This window comes from Gobius niger (assembly GCF_951799975.1).
Source record: "Gobius niger genome assembly, chromosome: 1".
In the NCBI taxonomy this organism is placed as follows: domain Eukaryota; kingdom Metazoa; phylum Chordata; class Actinopteri; order Gobiiformes; family Gobiidae; genus Gobius; species Gobius niger.
In genome coordinates this window covers 42,944,445-42,970,668 of record NC_136852.1, presented here as the reverse complement: position 1 = coordinate 42,970,668, position 26,224 = coordinate 42,944,445, and the positions used below count along the sequence as shown (strand labels likewise).

The following is a 26,224-nucleotide window of genomic DNA, read 5'->3' as shown; positions in this document are numbered from 1 at the left end:
ATTGAACCAGTTTTTTTACTTTAGGCTATGTGGTTCCAAGTCCTGCTGGAAAATGAAGTCAGGATCTCCATAAAGCCTGTCTGCTGAAGGATGCATGAAGTTCTCTAAAACCTCCTGGTAGACGGTTGCATTGACTCTGTACTTAATAAAGCAGAGTGGACCAACACCAGCAGAAGACATGGCTCCTCAAATCATCACAGACTGTGGAAACTTCGCACTGGCCTTCAAGCATTTTGGATCGTGTGCTTCTCCTTTCGTTCTCCGGACTCTGGCACCAAATTTGCTCTCATCAGAAAAGAGAACTTTGGACCACTGAGCAACAGACCAGGTCTTCCGCTCTTCAGCCCACACAAGACGCTTCTGACGTTGTTTGTAGTTCAGGAGCGGCTCAACCAGAGGAATATGACATTTGAAGTCTATGTCCAGGACCCGTCTGTATGTGGAGGCTCTTGACGCTCTGACTCCAGCCTCAGTCCACTCCTTGTGAAGGTTCCACACTTTTTCCTTCCATTTAAAGGAACAGGCCACTGTTTTTCCATAGTGAGATATGTTCTTACCTGAGCTTGGACGAGTTGATACATACTTGCCTGGTCTTTGTTCGTGCCCATGAAAGAGCGCGGTACCTTCCAACTTCACCCCCATTTGGAGCCATAGGAATACATTGGGAGAGGCCAAATGCTAACAACATCTTTAGTCGTTTTGCGTGACTGGGGGCACTCACAAAGACCAGACATCAACTCGTCTAAGCTCAGGTAAGAACATATCTCAGTTTGTAAAAACGGTGGCCTGTTCCTTTAACATCCTATCAATGTGCTTTGATACAGCACTTTGAGAACATCCAACTTCCATCATCATCATCATCATCATCATCCCCCCCGGCGATTCTTTAACCAAAATATGAAGTGAAAAACAGTAAACAAAATGAACCTCCGGGGGATAAAAAAAACAAAAATGATTATGTCGCAACCGCTGATGAAAGATAAAAGAGTCATTCCTTTTCATGTTGAGACCGGCTCCAGACTCTGATTCACACATTAAGTGTTGGAAGGAAGGGTGTTGCCTGACCGCAGCAGCAGGTTGGGGGTTAAAATCCCCGCGTCTCTTTTATTATCTGTCAGAGCGGGACGATGGCTGCAGGACGGGTTCTTCTGTGGACGTTGCTCCTGAATGCTCTTCACGTCTCGGGTGAGTCCAAGAGAAAGCAGAGAGACGGACTTTGCGTGAATGTTTTTGTATTACTGATCAGATCTATTAAAGCTATGAATGTTTATTTTCCATTTGGACAATTCTGATCGTTTGCTACTTCACTGTCGCTGTTTGCAGTTAGGAAAGATTTCAATATCTTTGAACATTTTCATGATATATGACCACATGACCACATTATAGCTATAGAGCTTATGCTGGTGCTTCAAACAGGGGAAGCTCATCATCAGCTTCTCTATTTATCATCACGGACCAGCATAAACCTGCATCAACATTGTACCATCTTAATAAACACAGCCTGTGGTGCGGACAGGATTTGTTTAGACTTTTGACTCATTGGTAAAATAAAAACAATTGAATTCATTAATATCAATATTAATATTTAGAGGAAATCAAGGCCAAACAGTAGTTACAACACTTAAGGTTTAAACAAATTTGGGACTGAACAAAGAAAAGATGTTTTATTCTCCACAGAAGTCTCTTATCCACAAAAAAACTTTTAAAAGATTCATAAAACACAACATCTATCCCTGAAGCAGTCCATCCTTGTCATGTTTTGTCTCCACAGATTCAGTTTTCCTCTTGTAGCTTCACAGTGACAGCCGCTAATGCTAATGCTAATACTAACGCTAATACTGCTCTCACAGACACAGAGTTAGAGCTGTCAGTCAGAGCAGACACAGCCAGTCAACATTCAGTTGGTGGGTGTTGTCCTTTGCTTTGGAGCGGAGGGAGTCGGCCAATCAGAGGCTTGTCCTTAAAGAGAGAGGTTTGATGGGATTTTCCACAGAGCTTCAGCTGCTCTGAGGGACAGGGAGACGACAGGGAAGACGCTTCTGGGTGTAGTGCTGGATCCGAAATGGTCAGATTGGTAAGAGCTCTTGCGCCAAACCAGATGTGCGTCAGCGTCCGCCTTGACAAGATGCTTCCGAATTGGGCTGTCAGTTAGGAAGTAGTTAGGAAAAGGAGCCTTGATGCTAACTATCATAGCCACTTTAGCATAGGGACCTCTGATGCTAACTAACCGGTGATTAGGAGCTATGTGCCATCCCATAAACCACTGCACCAAACCCCCCCACCCCCCTCGCCCCCACCCTGGAGTGATTTATGCGCAACCACTGTTGATTGACAGGCAGTGTTTGGAATAACGCCGTTTAAAAGAACGGCGTTAGGTAACGGCGTTATTTTTTCAGTAACGGAATAATCTAATTCATTACTCTCCTCGTCGTTACAACGCCGTTATCGTTACTGGGTAAACAAAGTGGCACGTTACAATTGGGCTGAATGAAGCGCCGCGGTGTCAGCATGGGGAGAGCAGTGGAGAGGGTGGGCGGAGTCTGACGGAGCAGAACACGCACATCTGACTGTCCGTGCAGAGTACTGCATCGCGCTCTCTGCTCCATAAACTACTTGTGTCCCCGACCCGCGGCTTGTCATCCCCACAGCGCGGTGCAGCCGCAGGGGAGAATCAAGGTGGTGATCATTGATCAGTAGTGTTGGAACTTATTTTTAACCCAAAGACGCAGTGGACGCGGCGGAGACACGTCTTTCTCCCTCTCTCTCTCAGCGCCTTTCTTCTTCCTCTCTCCCCGCTCTCCGCTCCATAGAACAGTGCAAGGCCACTAACCTTCTGGGGCATGTAAACTTATATTTGCTGTCGATTGTTTCACGGAGAGACATCATGCTTGTGCGTAAAGTCTGCCCTGATCGTTGGCACATGTTACTCTTGTTCCTCCCCATTCTCTTTGAATACGGCCATATTCCTACATTAATAAAACAGCGGCGCAAATACAATACCACTCAGTCACAGGGGCCTCCCCCACTCACCCCCCATTCAGTTCATTCAGTTACTATGAACATCTTTGAACATCTTTGAACACCTGTCTGTTCTAACCATTTCAATTGACTTGTGAAAACAGCAACAACAAAAAAACAAAATTCTTTGACATATAGCAACACAAATAGTTACTTTCCCTGGTAACGAGTTACTTTTATTATAGAGTAATTCAGTTACTAACTCAGTTACTTTTTGGAACAAGTAGTGAGTAACTATAACTAATTACTTTTTAAAAGTAACGTTCCCAACACTGTTGACAGGAGCACATTTAACAACTAAAAAAATCATAACAATAAAAAATTAAGATTCTGCACAAGCCAAACTTTATAAAAGTGATAAATCCATGTTGTCGTCCCCACAGCTCAGTCACATGTCAGTGTTAAAGAGGAAACTCAGGAAATGGATTAAATGCTTTTGTTTTCATTTAGTAGAAACTTAAGCCACATGGATCATTTGCTGCTGTAGCTTTAAGAAACAGCTGTTGAAATAAAATAACTGAAATGTGAAGAATCATTTGGACTTTATTTCTCCTTAAATGTCTTTGTTTGGACACTATGTTGTTGTTGGACACTAGGGGGCGACATGCACTTTTGTTTGTCCTGCACTCCACCAATAACTTTAAAGAAGAAGAAAAACAGCTGTTGGTGATGTCACTTCCCTTTCCCCTGTTTAAGGACGGACGGATTGTGCAAATGCTGCTGAAGCTCTAGTTCACTAACTGCATAGGTCTAACAGTCGACCCATGAAAGGAGTTAGTTGCTAGTGTTAGTGCTTAGAGGCTATAATTTGATGGTTTCGGACGCAGCCTTGGTCCGAATACCCCACACCCTTTGGTCTGAATGTCCTGGCCTCCAGGTGTGAATGTAATTTGTATGGAGGCCTTATTGTGTGAATGGTTTACAGCTTAGGAACAGTTTGCCAACAATACAAACAAGTTGTTTATTCATGAGGTGACTGAGGAAAATACGGTTCATGCTGTCCATGCTCAAAAGAAATGTGTTCTCAGTAATAACAATGACAAAGGGTGTGTCACAACTTTGCCAAATAATATTGAGAGACTAATGTACAGGGAGTTCAGCTTCCCTATGGCCTTGTGTATGAAACTGTTCTTCAGTCAACTGGAACTGACCCGAAGACTCCGCAGTCTCCTCGCTGAGGGCATTCAACAGCTTGTTGCATTCCCATAAATGGTCTTAACTTATATGGTCTTAACTTATATAGCGCTTTTCCACCTACAAGGCATCCATTCATACTCTCATTCACCAATGTACGCAGACACTGGAGGCAAGGTGGGTGTCTTGCCCAAGGACACAACGACAATGTGCTGCTTCAGGAGGCGGGATTCGAACCCCTGACCCTCCAATCATGAGACGACCCGCTCTACCATCTGCGCCACCGTCGCCCATAAGTGCAGTTGCAGCTTTGGCCTGTAGGGGCAGCGTATAAAGAGCTGCACAATCTGCTGGAATGGTCCTCCGTTTAGACACAGGTGCTCATAATCCGCTCGTGAGGTCCAGTTGAGATGAATGGCTCGTGTGAAAATCATTAAATCACTGAATAAAGAAAGTATCATAACATTAATCACAATCACTATGATAAAGTTGTTATTAAAGAACTCCAATCGCAGCTGATGTCCGTTTAGATCTGTCCCACGTTTAAGGGGTTTACCCACAACGGGCAGTGCATGTTGCTCATTACAACTCTTGAGTGTCTCATCATAGGACTGCTCTTACTCTTGATATACTATACCACAATAAATTCCCCAATATTATGCATTTTTTGCTCATGTTATGCACTCTGATAAATAAATGATTAGACATACAGTATATTTAGTTTAAGTGCAAAGACATAATACATTTTTCGGACCTTTGGAACCTGTGAATTAAATTTTGTGGGCCTTTTGATTTAAAGTTTGAGATAAGTAACAACATCGCTCCATGTTTCATGTTTAACCCCTTAACTCCCACCTGAACCAAGCACATTTTCTCCAGGTTGGCTTTAACCCAGTCCAAAAGCTTCTGGAAAAAAGCTGTGAAAATAGCAACAAAACTGACATGAAAAAGTGGCAAAAATGTCACAAGAAATTGACAAAAAATGACGAAAAAATGACAAAACTTTGACCCAAAAAATGACAAAAATGTGATAAAAATTTGACAAAAGATGACAAAAAAATGACAAAAAATGACAAAAATGTGACAAAAAAATTACAAAAATTTGACAAAAATGTGACAAAAAATAACAGGAATGTGACAAAAAATGCCAAAAATATGACAGAAATGTGACAAAAAAAATAACAAAAATGTGATAAAAATTTGACAGCAAAAATGACAAAAAATTGACAAAAAAATGACAAAATAAAAAATGTGACAAAAATGTGATTTAAAAAAACTGACAAAAAAATGACAAAAAAGTTACGAAAATGAGTTCAATACCCAACAAAAAAATGATGGACAAAAAATCTGATGACGTGAGGATAAAGATCCTCTCGGTTCAGGTGGGAGTTAAGAGGTTAGAGAGACTGATACATTTATGTCACTTGGGAAAGCTGTGGTTTCCTTCACAAGTAGCTGCTGTGACGTCAAAGTGCGTTTGTTAATTTGTTTTCTGGTGTTAAATGACCTCACAGTCTGTGGAAAGGAGGACTGTGTGTGAACATTGGCGCATGCAGGAAACATAATGAGATCAATCACGTTGTGTTGTGTCGTCCACAGTGAGCCACGGTCCAGGGCTGAACGTGGGGGAAAAGTACGAGGTGGTTCGACCGATCAGACTCCACACGGTCGACAAGAGACACGCCGAGGTGACGTGGAGAACACCGAGTTTCACTTTGTGTTGCAAGCGCCAGATTTATCACATTGCAAAGATGGTTCAAAAATTCAAACTGGACTGGAATTAAGAATATTTGATCATAATTTGAGTAATTTTGACTTGCTGACACATTTAATAGTAGCGCCCTGTAAGATGTTGCAGCTCCAGACCTGGCGCATTAAGTGGGCTGTACGTGGGCTGGACAGACTCCCATTGCCAACGCCGATGTTAAGTGGAACAACCGTTATCCTCCAACCAGACTCTTTCCGTGGCCAGGAAGGGACGAGGGCAAGGGAGAGGGGTTGTGGGGGTGAATATGTGCTTTTGTTTGGGTCGTGTGAAAGCAATACTAAGCAACTTGTTTACGTTAATAAATCCTTCTCGTAGTCCCTCGGGGGGTAATACAAGTGTTAATGGGATGATTGGAGGGTCTTTCATCTCCCCCTGGTGTCTCTAGCCAGAAAATCCATGTTTGCAACTTGACTGCCACCGGACCGGAGCCACCAATATACACTAATGGAATCACGAAGAAGAAGCTAACGGGCAAAGCTAACTGCGGGCTAGCACTTAAGCAGCATACAACCAAGTTTGAGTTGGATGTACAATATCCCTCTCTCCCTTCGCCTTTTCTGCCAGCGTAGTATTTACTCTGACGGACAATTAATAAGTTAAAAAATTGCAACATGCTACGACAGCTGCAGTTGCGCTTATGGCCTCTAGGGGCATGAGTCACTTAGTACTGCTTTAACCCCTTAAATCCCACCTGAACGAGCACATTTTCTCCAATTTGGCTTTACCCCCCCAGTCCAAAAGCTTCTGGAAAAAAGGTGAAAAAGAGCGACAGAACTGAGACGAAAACAATGATGAAGATGTGACAAAAAAGTGAGAAAACTTAGACAAAAAACTGACAAAAAAGGACAAAAAAACTGACAAAAAAATAACAAGAAATGATCAAAAAATGATGAAAAAATGTACAAAAGTTGACTAAAAAAATGACTAAAAATTGACAAAAAAATGATGAAAAAGTGGCAAAAAAGTGACAAAGATTTGACAAAAACTGGACAAAAATTTGACGACAAAAGGACAAATGTGACAAAAAGTGACAAAAAATGTACAAAAAAGTTACAAAAATGAGTTGGAAAACCCCCCAAAAAATGATGGGGAAAAAATCTGATGACGTGAGGAAAAAGATCCATTTAGATGAGTTTTGTAGCTCTTAGCTTTCAAATGAGGCGTTACACTGGCCTACAGGATTTGGGTAAAGCTGAACTGGAGAAAATGCTCTCGGTTCAGGCGGGAGTTAAGAGGTTAAACACAATTACGGCCAAGTGCAGAGCCAGGCCACAGCGGGACCGGCTGCACATCTCTATCTCTCGGAACACCGGACAGTGTTTAACTCACGATGAGTTGAATGAAGTTTTTAGTTTGACCTGTAAAAGCCTATAATGCTAAAAGAAGAACATGAGGCAGCGCGATGTAATCGAGAAAAAGAATGTGAGGCTGCTATAGGAGCTTGTAATAAATCATGCCTCAGTTTACGTGTCTTTTTTTCTGTATGCAACGCCTTCTCACCAGTGGCGCAGTCAAATAGCGGCACAGCTGTGCACAGGCAAGATGACTGTTGTGTTTGGAGCAACGCTGTCCTCGCGTCAGGTGGAAGATCGCAGTGTTTAACATTCAAAACTTGCACAGACAAAAAAAGGTTCTCCTAAATCGCAACAAAAAGCTTCAGAAGCAAAATTCTCAGGTGTGTGCGTTCCCATGTGTATTCCATCGCAAGCCAGTCCCCCTGCCCAATCAGCATAACACTGATGTAAACCAAATACGGGCCTGACCTGCTCCGCTCTGTCCACAGTCGCACAGACCTCAGAGGGTGAAATACGCTCTGACTGTGGGAGGACGACCTCTGGAGCTGCACCTGGAGAGGAACGAGTGAGTCACTGCATGGAACTGCTTCGTTGTGTACATTTAAAACAAGTTTCATGAGAATCTGGCCATTTCCAGTGAACTCCTGAGCAAAGACTACCAGGAGACACACTACCTGCAGGATGGCACCCGCGTCACCACCGTCCCACAACAAATCGTGAGGAAAACATGTAAAAAAAAAAAAAGACAGAACCATTTACTTTCCAATATTTAACCTGCAGTTCATCCTTCCAGGACAACTGCTACTACAAGGGGAAGATCGCGGGCGAGGATGCTTCAGAAGCCAGTATCAGCACATGTGACGGGCTCAGGTGAGACACTTTTAAACCGGGTCAAAATCACCTCTGATAGATCGATGAAGAGGAAGAAGAGCTGCAGTTCGGAGCAGTCCTGACCCAGTCGTCTAGACATCCGAGTTTACCCGTTTTTCATACCCATTTCCAGTGGGTTTCACTTTTATTTCCACTATCACATGTCAAGGCAATAAGGGCTTTAGCTGTAATGGCAGATTATTGGCCCAATCTTGTGTTAGACTTTGCCAATGACGAGGGGCGCTCTGTCAAATCTTCAGCTCCAGACTTAAACCCACGCTGGTCAGCTCCTCCACCTCCTCCTTAACTTGCCCGGATACCTCCTCGTTTGCTCTCTTTGTGACGCCTCAACCGGTGTGGGGGAATCTTGGTGCCTCTTCAGTGTTTCAGAAGACGAAATCCGTCGGCCAACAGTGGTCCCCCCCCAAGCTTTTTCCTCCCACAAGCTTTGATCACGTTTCTGTCATATGGAGAATGCCAATGTTTAACTCAAAGCACGATGAAGTCCTGTGAGAGCTTGAAAAGGATGTAGCCTAAATGCTACATTAAGTTCATGAAGTTCTACCAGATTTCTTTCTTGTAGAGCAGGGGTAGGCAAGTTTGCGTCACGGAGGGCTGATTTTCATCATAGCCAAAACACAGAGGGCCGAACCTCACCATTGTAGCCTAAAGTTAAGAACCATTGTGTGCAAATGCCAATGTTTTAAAGTGGTCCGGCTTCCAGACCAAATATTGTATTTACCACATGATTTTATTGAACAAGATGTAGATTTGCTTTTAAAGGAATAGTTCACCATTTTTCCATACTGAGATATGTTCTTACCTGAGCCTAGACGAGTTGATGTGTACCTGTCTGGTCTTTGTGTGTGCCATCAGTCATGTTGTTAGCATTTGGCCTCTCCCAGTATATTCCTATAGCTCCAAACGGGGTGAAGTTGGAAGCGACCACGCTCCTCCACAGGCACCAAGACCAGACAGGTACGCATCAACTCGTCTAAGCTCAGGTAAGAACATATCTCAGTATGGAAAAATGGTGAACTATTCCTTTAAGACTGAAAATTATGATCAAAATAACCCAATAACATTCATTTTAGCAGACTCCAGTGTGTTTCTGTGTAGCTTCAGATGGAAAATACTGAGGCTCACGACTCACTTTTGAGTCCCGACCCACCAGTTGAGAATCACTGTTTTACATTATATATGACCAAGTGGGATGTTCTGCAAGGATATTTTTAAAAATACACTATAAAAAGATACTTTCTCAGTATTTGCTCCCTTATTTGCATAAAAATATTTCTCAAAATCACATTGGGGGCCAGAGGTTCTGTGCTAGAGGGCCTGACGTTGCCTACCCTTGTTGTAGAGGAGCAAAATGTGTTTTGTCCACAGTGTTTTTTGCAAAACACGGTGCATCTAATTTTAAAGCATTTGTATGAACCGAATGTTCTTGGGGGCGACTTTTCTATCATTTCCACGGCAATGACTCGGTAACGTGACCCTGCAAGTTGTGAAATGTCCCTCTAATCCTGTCACAGTGAAGAATTGGGATGATATGTTAGGAAAGTTGTGGATAAGTTTGGACACAACAAACATTTTCTACAGTTCACCCAATTAGAGAAGAGAGAGAGACATCGACTAAACTGGTATAAAAACGTTCTTCTCTTCAGTGGATACTTCCGGACTTCAGCTCTGCGGTACCTGATCGCTCCTCTGACCTCGGACCCGCAGGGGGATCACGCGGTGACGACTCTCCTCGGGGAACAGAGCGCCCCCCCGCGCACGTGCGGCGTCACCAACAACACGTGGGCCGCGGACGAGGAGCCGCCGAGCAGGACCAGATCTAAGGTGACTAATAACGTTAATCAATACTTTATTACGGGATTATTTACGCTGATGAAGAGGCGGAACATCCAGATCTAAAGCAATCCAGTGCAGATGACGGCTTGAACAGGGCTTTGTCTTTTGATGAATATGAAAGAACTGAATACACAATATAGGGCTGTACAATATATCCCCATCGTATCGCTGCTTATCTCCATGGCAACACAGGACAGTCAGCACCATGCTCGCGGATTACAGACAACTTTCCAAGCTGGTAACCGGTCAATTTCGGACCTACCACTTGGGAAAAGGCCTTGGGATGCCGCTCAAAGTGTAACTTGTAAACTCAGAGATGATCTGGGAGCTCCGAGTTCAGAAGAAAGAAGAAGGCAGCAACAGCGCCCCCAGTGGAGAGGCATCACTAATGATAACATTTTAACAAAACCACTGAAGTGACCCCTTGCTTTTGGTCACTGCCTTCAATATAAAATTGTCAGCATGTTTTCAATTTTATCTTGTGTGAAGAAACGTTCATATAATGGAAAGTCACTCGCTACGTGTTAAATACTTGACTAGAGGAGACGACTGTGTTCATTGAGGAGGAGTATTAACCTCTTACCACCCGCCTAAACCAAATGCATTCTGTCCTCTTTGGCTATTATATAGGCCTGTGTAACACCTCATTTGAAAGCTGAGACCCACAAAACTGATCTTTTTCCTCGCGTTGTTGCTGTGTTGTGTCACCTTTTGTATGTTTTTTTTTCTTTCTTTTTTTTCCATTTTTGTCACATTTTTTTGTCACTTTTTGTTGAATTTTTATCACATCTTTGTTGAATTTTTGTCACATTTTTGTTGAATTTTTGTCACATTTTTGTCACATTTTTGTTGCGTTTACATTCTTGTTGTCTTCTCATTTTTTGTGGCTATTTTGGTGCTTGTTCCCCAAGAATCTTTTTGATTAGGGTAAAGCCAAACTGGAGAAAAGGGGATCCGTTCAGGTGGGAGTTAAGAGGTTAATCTCAGAAGGAGCTATCGGCTAATATCAAAAAACAACACACAAAAATGAGACTGACTGTCCTTCAGTAACTCACTGGCGCCATGTAATCTTGAGCAATTTGTTTTTTTGGACAATACATATGGCCACAATACATCGCAAAATCACTAAAGTCTTCCATATGACTGAGTTCAACACATTTTTTTGCCAACTCAGCCTAAAACAAAGACTGCACAGGACTTATAAATGTGTAAAAGTTCAGTTTCAGTTTTAGTTATAGTTTTCCGAATTTAGTTTTGGGGCTGGATTGGTGTCTGTTGTAACATTGAATTAGTTTGGTAAAATAACGCAATGATAATGTTATCGCAAAGATCACTTAAAACATGTTTTCTCTCTCATGTCCAGGGCCTGGGCATCCTTTCTCAGCCGAAGTACGTGGAGCTCTACCTCGTTGTTGATAAGACAGAGGTAGGAACAGCAGGGCCATCACAAAATATCGTTGACTTAAGACGCATGTTGCTATTAATGGTGTTGCTTTTCAGTTTATGAGGATGGGCAACGACAAGGAAAAACTGAGGAAGAGGGTGTTTGACGTGGTCAACTTTGTCAATATGGTGAGAAGCAGCAAGCTTTTAAAAACTATTTTAAAAAATAACAGAGGAAAGTTTTGTTGTCGTTGGGACTAAATTCGACGTATGTTGTTCTCCTAGGCTTACGAACCACTGCTGACCTTCGTGGCTCTGGTGGGTTTGGAGATCTGGACCGACAGAGACAAAATCTTGGTCACTTCAGACACGGGACAAAACCTGGATAATTTCAGGAACTGGAGGAACAAGGAGCTGATCAACACAAAGCACGACTGCGCACATCTCATCAGGTCTGTAATGGGATGGCAGAAACCTCGCAGCGGAGTGGCTCAGTTCAGAGCTCGTGGTGTTCCCAAGAAAGCGTTCTAGTAAATTGTGTGTTTGTAACTCTCAATTTATCCATCCATCCATTGACCTCCCCTTTATCCGGGGTCGGGTCACAGGGGCAGCAGTCTCAGCAGAGATGCCCAGACTTCCCTTTCACGCACAGCTCCCCCAGCTGTTCTGGGAGGAGCCCGCGGTGACACCAGGCCACAGACATGACATGGTCCCTCCAGTGTGTCCTGGGTCAACTCCCTAGGAAACGTCCTTGAATCTGATAGACTGGCACTTCTGCTCAATGGAATTTTTTGGGGGGGATAATGAGACGTAGGACTAATGGATTGTCGGACCAATGGCATGGCACCGAGGGAGGTGACCAGGAGGGATTTTTTGTCCTTTTGGGCATTACCCAAATCTCATGACCATAAGTGAGGGTAGGAACATGTAGATCGATCGGTAAATCAAGACCTTTGACCCCCAACTCAGCTCCCTCTTCACCACAACAGTCCGATACAGCGACCGCATCACTGCCGACTCCTCACTGATCCGTCCCTCATTCGTGAACCAGACCCAGATACACAAACTCTCATGTTTCTCTCCACCGACCTGAGGACTCAACTGAATTTAGCATGAAATAAAAATGTGTTTTTGTTTGTTAAAAAAGAAAAAATCTGATCCATTTCCAAATCATTGTAACTTTTTCATCACATAGCGGAAAATGAATGTAACTTTTGTAGAATATGTGCTTGCGTTCCAGTGGGATAGACTTTTATGGAGGCACGGTTGGACTGGCGTATGTCGGAGCTCTGTGTACGGGATACTCGGTGGGCGTGGTGCAGGTAACAGGTTCATTCTTTACTTTCCTTCCCCTTCACTCTCTGTCACACAAACACACACTCACCAACTCTCTCCTCGTTCCCTTTAGGACCACACAGACTCGGTGGCCGCATTCGGAGCCACTCTGGCTCATGAACTGGGCCATAACCTGGGCATGTCCCACGACGGAGGCACCTGCACCTGCTCCGGGGACAATTGCATCATGGAGCCCTCCGTCCAGTAAATGTCACTCATTTGTTTGTTTGTTTGTTTTGTTTGTATACGTTATTGTCCCCGTAGGGAAACTTGTCTGCATTTAACCCATCCTTCGATGCCGCTGGGGCGACCCGTAAGGAGCAGTGGTCGACGGCAGTGCCGTGCCCGGGGACCCATTTCCATGATGTGGAGCCAGGCTGATGGTCAGAATCACCTGGCTGGAGGATTCATCTATTGTACATGTTTTTAGTGGTAGGGGAAACCGGAGCACCCGGAGGAAACCTACGCAGGCACGGGGAGAACATGCAAACTCCACACAGAAAGGCCCTGTCCTGGTGGGAATCAAACCCAGGACCTTCTAGCTGTGAAGCGGAGGCGCTAACCGCTGCGCTACCATGCCGTTATTTGACATAAACCCTTGACAAGGAAATATAATAATGCTGTGTTCAAGGAAACAGGCAACAGGGATACTTAAAGGAACAGGCCACCGTTTTTCCATACTGAGATATGTTCTTACCTACAACATCTTTGGTCGTTTTACGTAACTGAGACACATCAACTCGTCTAAGCTCAGGTAAGAACATATCTCAGTATGAAAAAAGTTTCCTGTTCCTCTAAAAATATGACAAGCTATGATCAAAATGGCAGTCAAACAGCTACATAACGTTATTTAAACAGCAGAGCAGACTAATAACTAACAATGCATTTACCCGAAGCACAAAATGAGTACGTAAACGAGCCATTGCTAAAAAGTTAACTTTGAAACTCCACAAAATCACTGCAGCTTCCACACCATCGTGTGTGTCCAGCGAAAAGTCCTATTGCAAAGAGCAGTCCAAAAAAATAAGCATCATCAGTATGGCCTTTCGCTAGTTTCCCTAGTGTTTTGAGAAGCCGCGTGCAAGTGATTATGACCAATGAGGAGCCTCTGTGCAGACCTCAGCGTGCTCCAGAGCAGTGTACTACGAAGCTGGAGTTCAGTGTTAACTCTGGATAAAGCTGGATAACTTTCTAGCAGGGCAGATCTCCAGAAGACAGCTATTTGACCAATCAGAGGAGAGAATCATCCACTCCAACCTAAGAGTGACGGGCAGAGAGGGAAGAGGAGGAAGTCCTTTATTTCAAAGCTCACATTTTAGTGGCATCGTGTTGTAACTTTACTGCACATGTGGCTGACTGTAGACGACTACATGAAAAAGGCTTATTTCTCGTTCACATGATACTACGAGTTGCATTTCAGTAATAAAGATTGTTAACAAATGTAAACATTCTCCTTATATGCTGCTCGGACTCGTGCCGTTCATGGCGCTGTATAATATATTCGTCATGAGTTTAGTGATAGATTCTGATATTCCGATGAGCTGTGTCTTTTCTGTGATTGGCCGCTTGGCGCTGCCTCCTCCTTTATGAATGCCTCACAAATAATGAGAGAAACCCAAGGTTAACTAAACTGACTGATAAAGCACTTTGTAGTACCACTCATCCACTAGCTCCATATCTGGGTTGGTCGAACCGGGTTACAGGAAAAAAATCTGGTTATTTTAGTACGTAATAACAACATTGTCTGACGCAGGAGCTGGAGCGTCCCTCACGACTTCAGCACCTGCAGCCGCTCGTACTACGAGGAGTTTCTGACGGGCCGAAGCGTGAACTGCCTCCTGGACAAACCGCTCTATAAAACCCTGGTGGCGTCCCCTGTCTGCGGGAACGGCTTCGTGGAGAAGGGAGAGCTCTGTGACTGCGGGTCTGAAGAAGTAAGCGACTAGATATCTGCTGTTGGACTAACTTCCCCGACTCCCACAGCTCTGTTCAGACCTGTACGTGCCTGGAGGCTACGTGTTTTATTAGAACAAGACTCGACTCATTGTTTGTTGCGCTGTATTTTTGTGTCTTGGGGGCGTTGGAGCGCACAAGGGCTCTGCAGCAAGTTTCAACACCGCTCTTCAACTGCAGATGGCAAAAACAAGACAAGTCTATTTTCAGCATTATGTGGAAATGTTAGAATTGAATCTTTTGTCCCTTCTACCTGAGTGATATCATTTTGAAGTAGGGCTGCATAGTTAATTAAGTTTGATGGATTGGACAATAAGCAATTTGTAAAAATATGAAAAAATATATTTACTTATTATCTGTCTTAAGACACAATGGGTCCGATCTTGTGTTTCTAAACACAGACTTTTGCGCTGACGGTGGGGGTTCTGTGAAATCTGCAGCTTCAGATCTGGCACAATATGTGGCTGGACAGGGGCTGGACAGACTCCCATGGTCATGTTATGCACAGCAGTGGCCACCCCAAGCTTTAACTCCTACAGCCCATACCAGACTGGAATATTTTCCGCTACTGTGGGTGGCAGCGGGGGCACGATCACCCATCTACTGCACGGAGTTTATCCGGCTCCCTTTAATACTAGCGCCATCGATTTGTGGTCCCAGTAGGCGAAATAGTTTGTTGTTAATCCTGTGACAGCTTAATAAGATACTGTGCGCAAGAAGACAAGAGTTAAGAGTAGGCAGCAAGCGGCCGTTGTAGTCAGGATTGTTCGAAGCAGACCGCACCTCCGCCTACCCCTTTTTTCCTTAAGAGATGTCCTCAGGCGACCGGCGAAAGCACTGTTTGTACGCAAGATACCAACTTTGTCTTGAGCAATGTTGTTGCGGCAGACGGAAGATCAGGCCCTTTACATGAAATGCAAGTGGGTTGTGCCGCTGATTGCCTATTGGCCGTACCATAACAAGAGCCAGATTGATCATAAAGTGCGAGTAACATTAGCACTGATGTCCATCTGGTGTTGCTGCTGATTGAATCAAGCGCTTATCGTTTTAGCCAATCGCAGCCAAGTCTCAAAACAACAAATCACAAAGATCTGTTGTTTGTGAGTCTGCAGCAGTAGCCTGGCCTTAGCCATCCGTAAACTCTGGTCAACTATAATTTCCCTACATGTGCGTCTGGGTCTGATCTCATTGGCTGCGTTACATCGGTTGACTTTCTACCTACCATTCAGCGAGCGGGGGAGGCGGGTGTTGTCGGTGACGTCAAGCATTTGCGCCGCATTTGCTGGTTGTAGTTTGGCAATGGCGGCGGATACGAAAGTAAAGGAAGCTCTTCAATCCGTTCTGGTTCAGCTCCCAAATATCCAGATATTGAAATTAAGGGGAGACACTACAGGCAAAACTAAATTTTTTCAGTTTTCAGGTTTTGGGCCAAATTGGTCTCTGAACATATAAGCTTTCACCCAAAAACCAAAAATATGCCAAATCTTCACAAAAGAATGTTTAAATATTGCGCTGATTCAATGTTCCCCCATAGACTTACATGGGAGAACACAATTTAAAGGGCCTTTTTCTCAAAACACATTTTTCTGTCATTGTGGCGACACTATGTCCACGTCAGTCGGACCTAAAGACTTCAAATTTTCCAGCCTCGGACTGTATAATATTTGGAAGATTTTTTTAGAGGGATTTTTTATTATTAATCCCTAGCCCCATTTATTGAGTTTTGAATGTCAAAAAATAAGGCGAAAATGACATCTTTCCACATTTTTCCACTAAAAAACTAAACAAGAAATCCAAAATCCCCTCTGAAAAAGTCTCTGCAACTCATTTATCAATAAAATGAAACCATAACTTTGAATGTCGCTCTATCCATTATTCAGATTTCGTCGCCAAAAAGAGGGGAAATTTGGGGTATTTTTAGGCATAAAACACTTTTTCTTATATGAAAAGATAAAATGACAGAAAACTTGCAATGTATTTTTTTCTCACATTTATGCCAGTGATCGACAGCAAAAGTTTCAAATTGATATCTGTAAATATACATTTTTTCCCTATTCACCTGCAGTGTCTCGCCTTAAAGCCTTGGGATGCGCAAGGAATGCTCCCAAGAGTTATGATGGCTGCTTCACTCACTCGGGCGCATTACATATGTCACGACCCAACGCTAGCGAAAATCAAATCCAATCGTTTCAAAGGAGTTCACCCCTCTCACCTGATAACGGAGCTCGATTGTGAAGGTCCAGACCCTTGTACGAAATGAGTACGACGGTATGCTGCTGGTTTGGTTTCAAACAGATCAGTGGGAGCAGCACAAGATGGATTGTTGTGTGTTAGTGAACTCACAAATACCACGACAGTTCTGCTTGCAGGTGAGGTTATGTTGGCCAGGGCTCCCTTGGTCGATGATGGTGGGTGTCAAAGCTACACTTGTTGTGAATCCCTGCTCTGCCAGACTCAGCGCTGGTTACTGAGCAATCTTTACTCAGTGACCAGTAAGAGTCAACTCCCTGGAGCCCTCTTCCTTTAGCAAAATAAAACTCAATGATCAAAGAACCCTGATGACCACCACTGAGTGAATGATTAATGGACTGATGTGAAGAGCTTCGGGCGACACGAGCGACTCCCTTTCATTGACGTAGACGAGCGCAGCCGTGCAGATCCTCGCTCTTTCTTCACAAATGTTCACCGCTGTTTTGTTGTGACAGGTGTGTAGGAACCCGTGCTGCAACGCCACGACCTGCCAGCTCAGTGCGGGGTCGCAGTGCGCGGAGGGAGCGTGCTGCGAGGACTGTAAGGTATGAACCGCTTTGTTAAACGTTCATTTGAACCACCCACAAGGCCGTGGGAACCCAGGGTGCTGAGGGCACTGCAGCACCCCCTGGTGGATAGTTTGTGAACTGCAGGCAATATTAACCCCTTATCTCCCGCCTGAACCGAGCACATTTTCTCCAGCTTTACCCCAGTCCAAAAGCTTCTGGAAAAAAGGTGTGAAAATAGCGACAAAACTGAGACAAAAACAAGGATGAAAATGTGAAAAAAGTGAGAAAACATTGACAAAAAAAGTGACAAAAAATGTACAAAAAATGACAAATATGGACAAAAATTTGCCAAAAAAATGCCAACCTTTTTTTTATAAATAATTTTTGTATTTATTCGATCTTATGCTGATTGTCTCTCAGCTCCAGAGCCGGACTGATGATGCTGTGACTGTATGATCTTTGTCCCAAACACAATTGTTGTCCCACTGTGTTTTTTGTTTGTTTTTGCTTTATTATGTGTGGACTCCTGCTGCATAATAATTTCCTTCGGGACATTAATGAAGTTGAACCTTGAACCTTGAAATTTGACGAAAAATTGCAAAAAAAAAGGATGAAAAAGTGATAAGAATATGACAAGCAAATGCGAATAATTTGACGAAAAAGTGACGAAAAAGTGACGAAAATTTGACAAAAACGAGATGACTGCCCAACAAAAAAAGCGATGAAAAAAAATATGATGTGAGGAAAAAGATCAATTTAGTTTTGTAGGTCTTTCAAATGAGGTGTTACACTGGCTTACAGGATTTGGGTAAAGTTGAACTGGAGAAAATGCTCTCGGTTCAGGCGGGAGTTAAGAGGTTAATAAATAGGATTTATGCACAGAAAAAGTATTTTGAGGGTAAATTTTGTCCCACGGCTCTGTCCACCCATATCACACACATTTGACTTTCATGGACTTTTGACCACAATACAATGACCTCCAGAAATATGTCTCTTCAAATCCAGAAAGCTTCATTAAACTTGTTCTGATCGGTGGACAAATGCTAATTTTCCAGACTCACATAAATCACTTATTCCACAAAATGCCAAGGTTGGAGTTCATTTCATTCTCTGAAATGTTTCATCATGATTTTAGTCAAAGTAACATTTATTTATATTTTATCTGGAATTGGTCTCAAACTAAATTACTTACTAAATTAGACTAAAGCTTTGACTTAAATCTCTCAATATTTTTGTCAACCAATTAACCTCTTAACTCCCACCTGAACCGAGCACATTTTCTCCAGTTTGGCTTTACCCCAATCCAAAAGCTTCTGGAAAAAAGCTGTGAATATAGCAACAAAACTGAGACGAAAACAAGGATAAAAAAGTGGCAAAAATGTCACAAAAATGTCACAAGAAATTGACAAGAAATTGATGAAAAAATGACAAAAATGTGACAAAAAATGACAAAAATGTGACAAAAAATGACAAAAAAGTTACAAAAATGAGTTGAACCTCAAAAATGAGGAGATTGGAGTTTTGTCGGGGAGGGCGCCTCCGCGTGTTCGGGAGGGGCAGGAGGGGTGAAAGCTGGGCGAGGTTTGCGTTAAGTGTGGGAGGAAAGTAGTAAAACTATTCCCCTGTTACCAAAGGACAAGCAAAGAATCAGGAAACACTATTTCATTCACAGCTTTGTGTTCAGGATCAGCCAGATGTTTTCACAACACAAGCGACAAAATGTTGTCAAATCTAGCTCTGGTCCAAAGTCAAAATTCCATAATTGGGGGAATCTTTATGTCCTGGATAAGCAGTAGATGGTAGAAGATGAGACAAATGCCTCTTCCTCTCTGTTTTCTTGTACCTGTCAGATCCTGCCCCGTTCGCGTGAGTGCCGGCGGAAGCAGGACGAGTGCGACCTGGCCGAGTACTGCGACGGAGCGAACGCCGGGTGTCCGGAGGACGTGTTCGCGGTGAACGGAATGCCCTGTGACAGAGGCCTGGGATACTGCTACGAAGGAGAGTGCCCTCAGAGACTGGACCAGTGCCGGAAGATGTTCGGACCAGGTCAGCACCAAAAGAAACAGCCGTAATCATGTAAATGTGTGTATTCTCGTAGATTTTCTAGTTGAAATGTTACACAGTGGTGACAAATACCAATGATAAACACGGTGGCGCAGTGGTTAGCACTTGTAGTCCAGCAGATAAGATTAGAAAAAGTTTAAGTGTGAGTCTAAATATGATGGTATCATTATATGTAAAATATCTTTCAAATTAGCCATCATTGATGAATATTCATTGTTTTAAAGCTTTTGAAATCACTAACACCAACAATTTGTAATCTTAAAATGTCACGGTGGCACGACTTTTATTTTGAAATGAAGAGTAGTAACAGCAAAAGTTTTTGGTCAGTTCCCCATAGACTTTCAATCGGATTTCGACTAAATACTTTTTTTCCCCATTGTATGTCCATGTTATGTTTGTAACTCTAACATATGTAGCTTATCACCACTGTGTGAAGTGCTTTGGGCGACTTGTGTCATATGAAAAGTGCTATACAAATAAAATTACATTCCATAATATGTTCATTTAATGTGTGGTAAAAATCTAGAATACAAAAAACTAAGAGGATCAATATCTTTAGAGAGTAGATAGCAGTGATAAGACTGACACAAGATCTCTTCTTTACTTTACTAGGCCGTAACTGTTCAGTATTAAAGGATCTGTATCATGCTATTTTAGCCATTCCAAATTAAACTATTGGCATTTATATGATATATTGTACCTCTACCATTATGGAGCACTAATTTCTGTGATAAATATGAGTATTTTCTGGAGGTATTTTTCAAACCCAGAAGACACAACGGTTCGATTCAGTTAACTCCGCCCCCTCTCTCCGCTCATACAACTTTACCGTAGTAGAAAATACACAGCAAAATGGGAAGTTACTTCATAATGCAGTTACAAGGAGTTGACATCTGCAACACAGCTTCATAAATGGCTAACACACACAAGCTAACACACAAGCTAACACGCGTTTGGATTGACTCACCGCTCCGATCCATTGCTGTTTACATTATGGGGCTCGCGTTGATTATAAAAGTTAATCCAATTCCACATTCTTGGGGAAGGTTCACCAAACATCCATCAAGAGTCACAGAAAAAAACACTAGAGTAGGTTAGAAAGAGCTCCTTCTTCACAACTTCCAGCGCGATCATAACATCATAACATTTTTTTCCTTTATTTCTTTCTTACAACAGAAATAATGAAAAAGCTGTTTTACAAATTAAGATCAGGCCGTAAGCATAGACACTACAGATGTCAAGCACTTTCGTTCCGCTCTGAGGACACAACGGAACAAGTCAGTCGTTCACCAGCAGAGGGAGCCGCAGCAGCTCCGAGAGCAGGATTCAGGAGGATTGCTGAGAACTGCATGAATGAAGCCAAAAACCACTCTGGGGATGTTTTTGATAAGGAAGTAGCAGAACAACATGATTAAAATCTCCAAAAAAGTCGATTTTGCATGATATAGGACTTTTAACTGTTCAGTAAAAGGAAATATTTCATCTTTATTATTACAAATGACAGTATGTGTCTCGTCCCGTCCTGTGGCGTTTATGTCTCAGCAGGACCCCTAGTCTTCACCATTTACATTTCTTTTGTTGAGCTAATTTTGTTGCTGTTCTTTGCAGGCGCCATCGAGGGCCAAGCCGACTGCTTTGAAGCAAACAAACAGGGAGCGCTCTACGGCTACTGCAAGCGCCCCTCAAACGACGAGTACTTCGCCTGCCCCGAAAAGTGAGAGCACAAGGAAACATTAAAAAGAGGAAAGATCAGCTAAACCACGACAAACGTTTTCCGTGTTTCAGAGACATCTTCTGCGGAAAGCTCTTCTGTCACAACGGGAATGAATTCTCGACCTACGGCAATTGGCTGAAATGGGGCGACTGCAAATCCACATTCTTTCGCGATTTCACCAAAGATCATTCCCAGGTCCAAACCGGGACGAAGTGCGGGGACGGGAAGGTAAGCAGCAGGTGCACAGCAGAATAAAACTGCTTTAGGATTTTTCAACGCTGCTTCATAATAATTTGCCGATGGGCTCACAAAAAACAAAATAGAAAATAAAATCGCAGTGCTTTAAAGTACTAACCTCCCAAATACCAACAAGCCGAGATCAAATCCAACCAGGGGCGGACTGGGACTGAAAAACAGCCCTGGACTCTGACCAGCCTGGCCCAACCACCCGCCTTAACGGAGCGCATTTTCTCCAGTTCGGCTGTACCCAAATCTAAAAGCTTCTCGACTGGAGAGCGACAATGTAGCGGCTCATTTGAAAGCTAAGACCTGAAAAAGTGATTGTAACATTTTGTCATATTTTTGTTGTTTTTTCATTACTTTTTTTGTGGCTTTCTATCGTGTTTTTGTCACTTTTTTATTGCGTTTTTGTCACTTTTTTTCTATCATTTTTTGTTGTGTTTTTGTCACTTTTTTATTGTGTTTTTGTCACTTTTTTTTCTATCATTTTTTGTTGTGTTTTTGTCACTTTTTAGTTGTGTTTTTGTCACTTTTTTATTGCGTTTTTGTCACTTTTTTTCTATCATTTTTTGTTGTTTTTGTCACTTTTTTATTGCGTTTTTGTCACGTTTTTGTTTACTTTTTTCCTCGCTTTGTTGTCGTGTTTTTGTTGACTTTTCATCACATTTTTCGTCACTTTTTGTGTTGCTTTTCCGGCACATTTTTGTTTTCTTTTCATCCTCTTTTCTGACGCTTTTTTGATGCTTTTCTTTTTAGCTTTTAGATTTGGGTAAAGCTCAGTTAAGGTGGCCCCAGGTGGCCCCAGAGCCCCAGTGGCCCTTCTGTGGGCCACTGGGGCTTCTTCTTCCAGAATGGACATATGGCCAGTTCGCCCCTGAATCCAACCCACGACTAAACCGGGGTCCCACAAGGATCAAAATTTAACTTTACATCTAAACCATGTCTAAACCTGAAAAATGGCTGACTTTACTGCATAATGAAAGCAAGGCATGACAAACTGACTGGCTCAATATGACTCTAACAACTTCTCGTTTGTTTTACGTTGTAGGTTTGCAGCCAGAACCAGTGCGTGGACTTGGAAACGGCCTACAGGACCGCCAAGTGCTCCGCCCAATGCCCGGGCCGCTCCGTGAGTGCATTTACAGCAGTTATACAAGAGGCAGCAAGTCAGGCTTTTCGGAGAAAGGCAGTACTTTTAATGACACAAATGCAGGAGAACCTAAGCATCTGTCATTCCTAAAGATTTGTCTCCATTCCAATAAATGGAGGAGAACATTTGAAGGTGAAACGCTGCAGGTGAAAACAGTGATTTTTCACACAGTGGTCAAAGTGGAGATTATAACAACTTTTTTTCACTTAAAGAGGGGGTATTATGCTTTTTTCAATCACATAGCACCAGTTTATATCACACTACAATGATGACCAAACCTTCTGTTGGTCTGTAAATGCAGTAAATTAGAAAAACTGCCGTGTATAAAACTGCTCTCTCAAAATGGCTGGTGAATGTCTTGAAATAGGCCTCTGTCTCTTTAAGAACCTCTGACCCTTTCCTACACGCCCCCTCCAGCAGTGGTTGTTTACTCGGCTGGTGACGAAAGCTCGGAGGCGTCTCCAGGAGGTGGGGGCGTTCCTAGGAGGACTCAGGCAAACCTATCCCTAAAATGGCCGCCATCAGAGTTTTTACAGATTACTCAAAAATACGTGAATGTGCCAAGGCAACACTTCAGGCATGTTTTTAATGAGGGAGTGACAGAATAACATGATGTAAAGCTTGAAAAAGTCGATTTTGCATAATACCCCCCGCCTTTAACAACTTAAAGGTGCATCGTGCAACTTTTGATGTGAAAAATAAAAAGATATTTGTGCGTATTTGACCTTGTAGGGACCCAGTGGCTGTATGAGTGGTCAACATGGCGCCTTTACTTTCCATCATAGTGGTCTCTACAACACTCCAGGATCAATTGTTTTGTAGGTTTTCTGGTGAGAGTGTCCGTCAGCAGTGAAAACCTATTGATCCTGGAGTGTACAGACCACTGTGATGGAAAGTAAAGTCACCACGCTGACCACTCAGACAGCCACGGGATCACTACAAGGTCAAATACACACAAACATCAACTTTTTTTTCCAGCTTAAAAAGTTACACAATGCAGCTTTAAGCTTTAATGTCAAAGAACAAAATGGACCAAACGCTCCTCTTACGATGCTTATTTTAATACGCTTTGTTTTTTCCCCCCACGCTTATTCATCCACAAACACCGACAGTTTGGTATCCACGTGTAGCATGAAAGGCGGTGACCGAGATGATGCTGTAATCCAAATATGGTCATTTCCTTTGTGGGAGATGGCAGTGGCAGAGTGCATGTGCAGGTGTTACTCTACTTTAGGGCCTGTTTTCTCAAATTGTGCTTTTCATTCCACTCTTGCAACAACATCTTCACTTTAGAAGCTCCTACAGACTCCACACTTTACATTATTTGACTCAACAGGATTCGTGGCGGTGAAAGACGTAGATTTAGAAGCTTTATAATGACATTCCACTTAAGTTTGGATGTATGTGATGAGTGATTAAAATGTGTGTCCTTCAGGTGTGTAACCACAAGGGGGAGTGCCAGTGTGAGCCGGGGTGGAAGCCTCCGTACTGCGACGTCGAGGACAAGGACTCCAGCTCTGTTAGCGCCGACAACCACAGCCCTGCTTTGTGCGGCCACTATTTATCTCTTTTCTTTCCACTTTTGGTTGTGTTTCGGTGAGTGGCGACGGTCGATCCTCTGCTTCCTCACGCCTCGCTCTGGGACAGGGGTTCCCAAACCTTTCAACCCGGAAGATATCAACGCTAAACAGCCAGGGGCCCCCATGGAATTAGCACTTGTGCTCGCTTTAATGATCAACAATCTGCTTTAGTATGTGTTGTGTATATTGTTATTGGATGAGATTCACTGTCTTACATGACGAATTTGGCATTACCCCCAATCTAAAAGCCTCTTGCCTGGTGCTTTCAGCCTATAGGCCAGAGGAACGCCTCATTTGAAAGCTCCAAGAAAACCGTTCCTAACTTGTTTGTCTCCATTTTTTTAACCCCCACATGACCTGAGCACATTTTCTCCAGTTTGGCATTACCCAAAAGCAAAAAAGTGGCAAAAAAGACCAAAACAAAACGCACCGGAAAAGCAACAGTAGCACAGTAAAAAATAGTGACAAAAAAGGAGTGATGAAAAAGCAACCAAAAACACAACAAAAACACTCCCAAAATGTGACAAAAACACGACAATAGAGTGACAAAAACGTGACCAAAATGTGATGAAAAAGTGACCAAAACACTACGAAAGCACAGAAGCGCTTAAAGGGATATTTCAGGATTTTTGACATAGCCTTATTCCTAGTTATCCAGAGTGTTGCTGATTTCTGGAGATATTTTTTTTCTAATTCATGCAGTTGTTATGTTTGAAGAGTTACGTGGCGCTAGGCTAATGCAAGGCTAGCACATTTCTATGGTATCAGCTAGCCTGCATTAAACAGTGTGACCCGCTCCACAGTGCACCTGAGGCAAATCACTTATAACGCCAGACTAACCATATAAATGATAGAATGATAGAATAATTGTAACCATTTTGCATGTAAAATAATTTATATTTGAGCAGCATCTGCTTCGTGGTTGTATAAGCTACGTGGCGGCGGAGTGATCTGCTAGAAAATAGTCCTTCAAAATGCGATCATTCATGTGATGCAAGGTCAGTTATATTCCAAAAATTATTCTATGGACACAGACATTTATATGTTATAAAACTCTGCATAAAAGATTGGTACGTATTTCTGCTCAATTTGTAGTGGGCATACGGCATACGAATCAGGTATAGGGTCTTTAATAAAATTTCACATTATTGAAAATCATATCTTAAGATTCTCCCCGAGAGTCCCGACCCGCACTTTGGGAAGCTCTGCTCTAGACTTACTGTTTCAGCATTCTCACACGTGTTCACCATCTTCATGTTCAAGATGTAAATGTTCACATTGTGTAATAAAAACATATTTTGCTGTAATTCTTTTTGAATCATTTTCTATAATGCACAACTTGTATAATTTGTTGTAGATTTATCCACAGGCTTCATCAGTGGGGAGGGGGTTCTGCTGAGGAGCAGTGGTTGGTTACTCGGCTGGTGACGAAAGCTCGGAGGCGTCTCCAGGAGGTGGGGGCGTTCCTAGGAGGACTCAGGCAAACCTATCCCTAAAATGGCCGCCATCAGAGTTTTTACAGATTACTCAAAAATACGTGAAAACAGGCATGTTTTTAATGAGGGAATGACATAATAACATGATGTAAAGCTTGAAAAAGTCCATTTTGCATAATACCCCCCCTTTAAGCAACTTTTTATGTAAAAAAAAAAAAAAAAGTTAGTGCGCACCCAAGTGCAACCCAGTGGCTGCTTGGATGGTTAGCATAGCGCCTTTGCTTTCCACCTCGGTGGCACCTAAGACGCTCCAGGATCAACAGGCTGCATTCACGTGACATCAAAACATTCTAAGCAGCCTATATTTTAAAACTGAGGTGGAGGGCAACTGAAAATTCCATGATGGTAACTATGGTAACTGTCAGACGGCGAAAGATTTTGTCTTCCATTTTGGTTAATATCTCTGTCATTACTGGGAGAAACCACAAGAAACAATTGTCCAAAATGTCCAATTATTTTCTCCAAAATGTGTCCAAAAGTGGTGACTATATGTACAAAAATGAGCAGCATGTTGGCCAGAAGAAAGGCCTTTAAGCCCTAAAAATAATGTGGCGGATTTATGAATCCAATCCCTCCTAACATCAATGAGGTACAATATTTCTCACGTT

At 42.8% G+C, this 26,224-nt stretch overlaps 1 protein-coding gene across 1 annotated transcript; it reads left to right on the top strand.

The window, feature by feature from the left end:
- Positions 1 to 1,127: 1,127 nt before the first annotated feature.
- Positions 1,128 to 24,221, top strand: LOC306974365 (disintegrin and metalloproteinase domain-containing protein 28-like; the record flags this gene model as incomplete). The annotated part of the gene is made up of 18 exons (XM_079571567.1): positions 1,128 to 1,185; positions 5,752 to 5,840; positions 7,704 to 7,780; positions 7,853 to 7,931; positions 8,009 to 8,085; positions 9,753 to 9,930; positions 11,306 to 11,368; positions 11,443 to 11,514; positions 11,611 to 11,777; positions 12,566 to 12,647; positions 12,734 to 12,864; positions 14,414 to 14,594; positions 17,319 to 17,408; positions 19,223 to 19,418; positions 21,045 to 21,150; positions 21,222 to 21,378; positions 22,439 to 22,519; positions 23,976 to 24,221. 18 exons carry the CDS (start codon positions 1,128 to 1,130, stop codon positions 24,138 to 24,140), a joined length of 2,049 nt encoding a protein of 682 aa, XP_079427693.1. The 3' UTR covers positions 24,141 to 24,221.
- Between the last annotated feature and the right edge of the window lie 2,003 nt (positions 24,222 to 26,224).